This window comes from Theropithecus gelada, chromosome 10 (assembly GCF_003255815.1).
Source record: "Theropithecus gelada isolate Dixy chromosome 10, Tgel_1.0, whole genome shotgun sequence".
Taxonomy (NCBI): Eukaryota; Metazoa; Chordata; class Mammalia; order Primates; family Cercopithecidae; genus Theropithecus; species Theropithecus gelada.
In genome coordinates, this window is record NC_037678.1 from 94432495 (window position 1) to 94441938 (window position 9444).

The following is a 9444-nucleotide window of genomic DNA, read 5'->3' on the forward strand; positions in this document are numbered from 1 at the left end:
CCGAGGAAGAGGTTCACTAGTGGGCAGGGGTTATTGGATATATAACTCTTCAGTTATGGGAACTGCAGGGCAGGGAGCCAGATGGCTCAACATAACCTCAAGAGCAAAGGAAATAGGTCCCGCTTCCCACACCCCCAAACTTCCACATTAAATACTAAACTACAGGCTGGCTCTAACCAAGCTCTCACAGTTGCCCACTTCCCATCCTCTGCTTTATCTTGACAAAACTTGGGTCAGGCTTTTCTTTTCTATGGCTCTTTTGTATAAAAGAATAATTAAAATGCAAATAAATCCATGCAGTATCATGCAGGATGAAAACTCATTCAACATGCAGCATCAATTCACAAGATCAGAACCTCTTTTTTCTGAGAGGTCAAGATTGAAAAACTGGAGGGATTTCTTGGAAGAAGATGAGAAGAGAGAGAGGCCATGTAGACAGTCCTGGATGGCCAGTTCCGACTCCTCCATTCCCATTCAAAACAGCACTGGGAGAAGCTTCAGGTCCTTGGAGGCACTGTTGAGACAGGCTTCGTTTTCTAGAAAGTCACGAATTTCTAGAAAATGGGAGAAAGGAACAAGCCTTTCTCCCATTGATCTTTCTTCACTGGGCTGCCCTTTCTCGAACTGCTGGTGTTGCAATTGCTGTTCCATTTTTCTGAGTAGAATTTACATCAACAGCGTATTTCAGTGATAGTACTAATGATTCTGGCACTACCTAAAGGGCATAAATCCTGTGAGCCATTAGCAATAAAAGGAGCTGTCAAGCATCACTCTGGATACACTCAGCTGGTTGGCATAATCTGCTTCACTGAATATTCAGAATATATAGATGTTTATAATTAAATGAATTTATTAGGGTGACTTCTGTTGAAGTTATTTGAATCATGCTTGATGACTTTTTTCAGTATAAGTGATTTATGAGATTTATAAAAGGACTACTGCTACTAACAATGATAAAACCAGTTATGCAATCCATGCTTGTTAAATGAGCCTTTACTGAGGCTGTCTTCCTGTCCTTACCCTACAGGACTCTACCCACTCCTGACCACCCACAGAGGGTTGGCAAAGTGTGTTAAATGACACTGACCCCTGGTGACACTAATTGAACCAGGCCTGGATACTGGACCCAAGCTGGATCAATCAGATTCCCTTCCTTGGTAATCTGAACTTGGAACACTGAATATAATTTATTCAGAAAGTAGTGGAAGACCAAGAGGTGACACTTGAGGTTGGGGTCAGCTCAGAGCCAAATGCAAATATAGCAAGCAGCTCTGCTGAGGAAAAAAAATAGGGTACGCTAAAAAAGCATGGTAGAGGTGAGTGAGACCGGGTGGTTTCCCAGTGTTGGGAGACAATTCTCCATGGCCTCTCCATTTCTGCACATCTTGTGAGCTGAGACTGACAGCATCTCCTCTGAACTATCCTTTCAAAGATGTTTGTCCAGCAAGAACCTCAGGAAACGGAAATACTGTCTCCTTCTGCAGCAGAAGATTAGTATTCAGATCAGGGTGATAAAGATGGTATTTTTCTCTGGGATAAGGGTTGGGAAAGTTTGCTATTAGCCCCTTGTAAGATTAAGACTTCTCAGTGCTGTGCAGTGTCCACGTGGACCCACCCCCGTACCTTGAGCTGTGGGAGTGGGAAGAGGGGTAAGGGGAAATGGTGCCCACACTGACTGCTGGGCCCTAAGTAATGAAGCCCTAGGTCTCTAACCGAGGAGTGTCCTGTCTTTTGCCAGCATCCATGAAATTGTGGGAGGCTACCTGGTTCATTCTCAAATAAATCTTCAGCCCTTCATAGTCCTTGACAAAGCGTTAAGAAATTGACTATTTAGTGAGTGACTCAAACTATGCAGGAAATAACAGGTAGAGAGCACGGTGTACTAACAAAACAAAAATCCATTTCTAAACTGAGAAGTTTCTAATCCATTTAGAACCATTCTTATAATGAGCTCGTTTAGCTTCCAGGTAGATTTGCAAGAACTTGTATTGAGTGTATTTTTTAAACTATGCATTATACTCTGAACACTGAAAAGGCAGTTTTCTAAGTATTGATTCCTGTGTCATTCAATTATGAGAGCATTTGGGTTTCAAAAATGTTTCAAATGCCCCTGTAATTTTCCTTGTGGGGTGGTGGGAGGAGCGAAAGGTTGCTTTCCCTGTTAGTAAAATGCCTAGGAACAGAAGGTCTGAATTAATAGCCTCATTCCCACAATCACAAAGATTATAAGGATAAGTTTGAGAATGTAAAAGGTTCAGGATCCTAGGCTAAGCATGTTATGTATGTTAAATGAATAAACTGTTTTGAACAGAGTTGAGCACATAGTAAGTGCAGCACAAATGCTTGCTATTCTTATCATTACCTTATCTCATTCAATGAAATACAAACTCTTGTGTTCATCTCTCAGAGATGAGAAAATCGAGGGTTAAAGAGGTCAGTAATTTGCCCAAGGACAGTGGTAAGAATATTTTAGGCTGCAAGTAATAGAAAATGCAACAAAACACTAACGTTAATTGTTTTATGCAGCAAGAAGTTCAGGTTGGCTGCCTTGTCAGCTCTCACTATGATCAAGTAGCCTGGTTCCATTCTGCTGTCTTCCCTGTCATCTTCAGTGGCTCGGTTATCACACTGGACAAGCTTCTCACCTCATGGTCACAGGGTGGCTGCAAGAGCCCAACCTCTCCTAGAAGCTGTCTCTGCAAATTTCCCTGCATGTCTCATCAGTCATGGTTGGGCCACGTGCCCACCCCTGAAGTGATCTGAGGTCCCGGAGAGGAAACCGATGTGAGCACACAGGTACATTTAAAGTGCAATCTTAAACAAAATCGGGGATTGGTCCACAAGGAAGAAGAGACAGTGGAGCTTGGAAGGTATGCAACCATGGCTGAGACTGCAAGAGCCACGGTGGAACTCCAGGCTTTAAAGGTTCTACCCTTAACCTCAAAGGTTCCACTTTCCATTGTGATGAAAGCATTTCAGGTTTGCACTGCCCAGCTTGGCAGCAGCAGCCTCACATGACCACTGAGCACTTGAAATACAGTTAATATGCTAAGAAAGCCCATTTAAATTTTTAATTTCAATTTGCTTAAATTCAAAGAGCCACAGGGGTCTAGCGGCTCCTGTATTGACAGCACAGGGCCATCTTGTTAGTGGCATCATTTATCACCCTGGGCAGCACTGCTATGGGAATAGCCATATCCTGTAGGTCTATAATGCAGTAGAAATAGAATGTGTGGTGCGAATGGAACTTAAAATTTTAAGTAGCCACAGGAAAAAAAAAAAAAGAGAGAGAGAGAGAAACAAGTAAAATTCATTTCATAATATGCTTTATCTCTATTTTCAAAATATTGTCATCTCGACATGTAAGAAATATAAGAAGTATTGAGATATTTTACATTCTTTTGTTCATCATAAGTGTTTGAGATCCCATGTGCATCTGACACAGCACCTGACTTCGAACTCACCACATTGTGAGTGCCCCATAGCCCACGTGGCCATGGTTTAGAGATTTCAGAACACATTCATGGAAAATTCTCTTGCCTGATCCTCATTCACTACCCTGGGAAGTGGCCAGATAAGGAAGCAAGGCCCAGAAGGGCTCAGCCAGTGGTTCTCAGACTCCAGAGTCATTGCGTCCCTGGAGGGCAGGTTAACTCACAGACGACTGGGCCCTGCCCTCTGCATTTGCCATCCAGCAGGTCTGGGCGGGCGCCAGGATGTGGATTCCTAAAAGGAGAGGCTGATGCTGCCAGTCTGGGGTCACATTTTGAGAAGCATTGCTCCAAGGGCCCCACCCACGCTCACACCCCAGTAAGTAGATGGCTCAGAATTGAAATCCTTGCTTTCCATCTTACATCTCATTCTCTTTATATGCACAGCCATGAAGCCAGGTTGCTAAGACAGTCTGAAAACAACTACCAAAGAACAGAGGTGCTGCTCATAGTTACCCCAATGTGCTGCAGCCCCTGTCCTCCAGCCAGTGACAGCAGAGTGACCTCATTTGGATACTTTGTAAGCATTGGACCAGTGTGACCTATCCCAGTCCTGTGCCTTTCTCTGGCTGACTTTTCTTTTATCTCATGTGACTGTGGGTTCAATTTCTTTAAAGGAAATCATTTAATGAAATCTTTTTTTTTTTTTTTTTTTTTTTTTTTTGAGACGAAGTCTTGCTCTGTCGCCCAGGCTGGAGTGCAGTGGCGCAATCTTGGCTCACTGCAAGCTCTGCCTCCCGGGTTCACGCCATTCTCCTGCCTCAGCCTCCCGAGTAGCTGGGACTACAGGCGCCCGCCGCCTCGCCCGGCTAATTTTTTGTATTTTTAGTAGAGACGGGGTTTCACCGTGTTAGCCAGGATGGTCTCGATCTCCTGACCTCGTGATCCACCCGTCTCGGCCTCCCAAAGTGCTAGGATTACAGGCGTGAGCCACCGCGCCCGGCTCATTTAATGAAATCTTAAGAAAGCCCTCACCTTTATATCTGGTATAACAGTTGAGTTTTTGGGGTAGAGCTGAGGGCTCTATCATTGCAATATCTAGGGTGTCCCTGGAGTTCAGATGGGAATCTGAAGACACTTTCCTGTTCCACACAGACGACTTCAGACAATGTCCTGCACTTAGCCATGGGTAAATCATGCTTTTAATATGCTCAGTGGCAGAACTGGTCAAAGCCACTCTGAGCTGCTGAGAGCACTTCAGATTATTTTCCACAACAGCAGGCGATAGAAGTGGCTTTCAGGACCTGCTGTCATTGCTGCTGAGAACCAAGACTTCTCTTGGTGCACTGTGACTTGCAGGGAAAGCTGTGTCTGTCTGACCTGTGGGCCAGAGGTTCTGAAGGTTGCTTGAGGTTGCAGGTACCTCCAAGCTTGAGCAGCACTTTTGAAGTATGGAGATGGGATGCGAGTTATTCACATCTCTAACAAAGGAGCTGCTGCTTCTGGCTTCAGGAGGGGCTGAGAGTCCCCTGATTCACTGTCTCATCACTGGGCTGGAAGCTCCACAGGAATCAGTTAGGCCTGCGGGCCATGCTTTCAGCACTTGGAGGAGAAAGTCCCTTAGACTCAGTCTATCTTTGGCTCCATGCCACTCTCACAATGTACAGGGAAGCCACTTGGGCCTGATGCTGGAATTTAATCAACAGACAAGGAACAGGCCCCTGTGTGTACTGGGCAAAAGGACGGGATGGGTGTGCTGAAAAGCATCTCACAAACAGACTTTGTTTTCCCGTGTTTTAACTCAGCGTGAAAGTTCCTCTAGGTCTCCTCTCCTGGGGGAGAAAGCTAGTGGCTTCTTTCCTGTTCCGGTGCTTCTTTAGTGTCCTGAGAGAGAACAGCTATGGACACCCAGCTGCCCCAGCCTCTTCCTGTCCCAGGGCTCCCAGGTTGCCCCTCAGCAGTCTCCAGCTTCCCACTCCTGTGAGCAGGGGCCTCTCTTTTTGGCTTTCCTGACATTTCTCCTGACCTCTTCCGCTAGCCTTCCTGAATGCACAGTAATATCTGTACATCGTAGCTGGTCCCCAAGCTGTTGCCTCTCTGTCTCTCCATCTACTGTTGCATCTGTGCACTTTAGAAGTAACAGGGAGCCTTCAAAATATATGGATGCCTGGACGCCACTCCAGATAATTCAGTTACAGTCTCTGAAGACAGGGCCCAGGCATGCATGTGTGAGGCTTTCAGGTAATGCCAGCAGGCAGCGTGTACTGGAAAACTCTGTATTGAGGTTGAGGCCCTCATGCTGCAGAGGGGACCTACAGCACAGCGAAGTAAGTTCCTGGAAGCACTAGTTTTTTGCCACATAGGGCTAATAACCCTGGGGACAGCTGTGCATGCTTCTCTTCTTAGATGCTAGCTTACTGTGCTTGGAGGTATACACAGGTGTATGGGGAGAGGAGGGCAGAATCAGGAAGCATTAGGAGAAAAACCTAAAGTAGACATGGGAAGGATTCCAGGGGCTCAGACATGAGGCAGGACAAGAAGAAATACTTTCTCAGGAAAGGGAAGGGGCCAAGTGTTCAATGGGCCGAGAGGACAGCAGAAGAGAGGAGACCAGGAGGACAAGATACGCCCAGCACTTCCACACTAAGCCCTGGAAAGGCTACCTGCAGAGGAGCCACATAAGGGTTTTCCCAAGACCAGGGTTAAAGGGAAAAGCCCCTAAACTCCTCTTCCCTCCCAAATCTGAGGTTGCCCTTGTTCCCTTCCACCAAAGGATGTTGCCAAGTAGAATGACAAAGGTGCCATCTCCTTCCTCTTTCTGAGGGAAGGGTCTCTCTCTTAAGGACAAAGATGCGAAGAGTCTCTCTCTTAGGGACAAAGAGGAAAGGACAGACCAACCTACAGAGTGGAGGAGTGCTAGACCAAATCCTCCCAATACATCTATTTGAGTGACAGAGAACGGGGACAGTGGTTGAGGTCAACCATGGAGCTGCACTGTCGCTAATCAGCCCATGCTCCCATCCCACGCCTGGACAAACAGCAATCGGCAGCTCCCCCACCCCCGCAGCCTTGGAAAGGCCTCCTCCAGTTGCATCCCGACTCCCTCCTCTCCATCACTGTCCCAGCTACCCAGCGGAAAGCTGAGGCCCCATCCCCCAGGTAGCCAATTCTAGACCCACCAAAAGCCCTTATGGGCTGTGCTGGGGACTAAAGGGGGCCACTATCTCACAGAGATGGGGCCAAAGACAGTCAGCCTCCTAAAAGTCAGCGCTACTTTAAGAATAACTTTCCCAGGCCGATCCCCAGTTCAGGAACGTTGCTGCGCCCTGTGTCAGCTAGAGGGACTAGGGCTGGAGCTGGCGGCTGCTCCTGGGTGTCCAGCCCAGGGGTGAGTGAACTCACTATCTCTAGAGTTTAGCTGGAGAAGGGGAATTCCAGGCCGGAACCACTTTCTTTCCCGACCTCTCAACCGCAGTCCTCCCCAGGCACATTTCAGAGGCCAGGGATGGAGACGCAGTCACAGAGTGAAGTTTCCGAGATGTCCGGCTCCCGTAGCTTCTGCCAGTTCCTGAGGGAGCTAGCACAGGCTTGGCCTTCTTTGATGGCATCTCTACCTTCACCTGTCCATCTCCATTCCTTGTGCCCACCCCACCTCAACTGCTCGGAGACAGAAGTTAAAAGGTCCGGCATCTGCAGTTGTCCGGGGTGGGTTGGGGAGCAGGGAAAGGAATGGTGAGCGGTGGGGAAAACGACATCCTGACAGACCTGAAATTCACCAAGAGGCCAGTGGAAGCCTCAGGTTCCGCCTCTGTCAAATGGACCCAGCCATGGGCCAGGATGGGTCGTCGCGAGGATTAAAGGGCAGGGTGAGGGGATGTCAAGTGCAAGGCAAGTGTCTCCGAGGTTCCAGGTGGTCCCTGACCAATTCCGGGCACATCTTTACCCAAAGGGAGGACTCCGGGACCCCCAGTCCCGCCGCTGCAGACCCCCTGTACCAAAGCAGGGAATTGAACCTCAAAGGGCTGCTGGGGAAGACGGAATCTGAATAGAGGTGTGAAGGAAAGAGGCCAGGCGGGGGACCCCGAGAGGGCCGTACGGGGCGGGGGTTACTGTTGGCCCTGGAGCCGGACTGGATACCCGGGAACCTGGGGCAGAGTAGGCAGCAGGGAAGGGGCTGCGAAGGTGGGAAAACGGAGCGGGGCCGGAGAGGACTCCAGGGCTGTGTGAGGCCAGGCGCCCAGGAGCTGGGGTGCCTAGGAGCGCTGGCCACAGCGGTGCGAGCCAGGCGGGCCCCCGCAGCGGCAAGGCGCGGGGTGCGGGGATTGGCCGGCGCTCCGCGGTGCCTGCAGCTCTTCAGCGGAGCTGGGAAGAGCCGCGAGTCTGCGCGCCAGCCCCGGCCCCGGGTCCGGCGCCCGCGCTCTCTCTCGCAGCGCTAGCTCCGCCGCGCCCGGCCGCCCGGCGCCGGCACCCCTGGGCATGAACGCCCCCTCGACGCTGCCCCCCGGGGGCGAAGAAGAGCTGGAGACGGCCTGGCCACCCGCAGCCAATGCCAGCAGCGCTCCTGCGGAGGAGGAGGAGGCGGTGGCGGGGCGCGGGGACGCGGGGGCGGCGGGCATGGTCGCCATCCAGTGTATTTACGCGCTGGTGTGCCTGGTGGGGCTGGTGGGCAACGCCCTGGTCATCTTCGTGATCCTTCGCTACGCCAAGATGAAGACGGCTACCAACATCTACCTGCTCAACCTGGCCGTCGCCGACGAGCTCTTCATGCTGAGCGTGCCCTTCGTGGCCTCGTCAGCCGCTCTGCGCCACTGGCCTTTCGGCTCAGTGCTGTGCCGCGCGGTGCTGAGCGTCGACGGCCTCAACATGTTCACCAGCGTCTTCTGTCTCACCGTGCTCAGCGTGGACCGCTACGTGGCGGTGGTGCACCCTCTGCGCGCGGCTACCTACCGGCGGCCCAGCGTGGCCAAGCTCATCAGCTTGGGCGTGTGGCTAGCGTCCTTGCTGGTCACTCTCCCCATCGCCATCTTCGCAGACACCAGACCGGCTCGCGGCGGCCAGGCCGTGGCCTGCAACCTGCACTGGCCACACCCGGCCTGGTCGGCAGTCTTCGTGGTCTACACTTTCCTGCTGGGCTTCCTGCTGCCGGTGCTGGCCATCGGCCTGTGCTATCTGCTCATCGTGGGCAAGATGCGGGCCGTGGCCCTGCGCGCTGGCTGGCAGCAGCGCAGGCGCTCGGAGAAGAAAATCACCAGGCTGGTGCTGATGGTCGTGGCCGTCTTTGTGCTCTGCTGGATGCCTTTCTACGTAGTGCAGCTGCTGAATCTCTTTGTGACCAGCCTTGATGCCACCGTCAACCACGTGTCCCTCATCCTCAGCTATGCCAACAGCTGCGCCAACCCCGTACTCTATGGTTTCCTCTCCGACAACTTCCGCCGATCCTTCCAGCGGGTTCTCTGCCTGCGCTGCTGCCTCCTGGAAGGTGCTGGCGGTGCTGACGAGGAGCCCCTGGACTACTATGCCACTGCTCTCAAGAGCAGAGGTGGGGCAGGGTGGATGTGCCCCCCGCTCCCCTGCCAGCAGGAACCCCTGCAACCAGAGCCCAGCCACAAGCGCATCCCCCTCACCAGGACCACCACCTTCTGAAGAGCCCTTCCCCTACCCGTCCTGCGTGGCCACCTCCCAAGAGGTCGGCGCCATTCCTACAGCCCGAAGACTGCATCTCCTGGATGCTCACCTAAGCTCCACCATCTGTTCCTTCCGGCAGCCCATGTACCTGCCAGAGAGTGTCAGAACTCTTCTGCTGCTCTCCTCTCCCCTGCACTCTGGCTTTCGGAAGGATGCTTCCATATGGGTAGGACTCCTCTGGGAACTGGGCTAGGATATTAATCATTCCTGAATCTCTGGCTGTTCTTCAAGGACTGGGAAGCAGGAGGTGGTGAGAAATGAACGGCCCCTGTGTGTGACTGGTTACAACCACTGCTTGGGAGAGGACTCAAGAGGGTGGAGGGAGGTA

The 9444-nt window shown here is 51.4% G+C and overlaps 1 protein-coding gene across 1 annotated transcript; it reads left to right on the plus strand.

Moving 5' to 3' along the window:
• Positions 1 to 7849: 7849 nt before the first annotated feature.
• On the plus strand, positions 7850 to 9095 carry SSTR4 (somatostatin receptor 4). The gene has a single exon (XM_025400388.1). It carries the CDS (start codon positions 7908 to 7910, stop codon positions 9072 to 9074), a length of 1167 nt encoding a protein of 388 aa, XP_025256173.1. The 5' UTR covers positions 7850 to 7907; the 3' UTR covers positions 9075 to 9095.
• Positions 9096 to 9444: the final 349 nt, after the last annotated feature.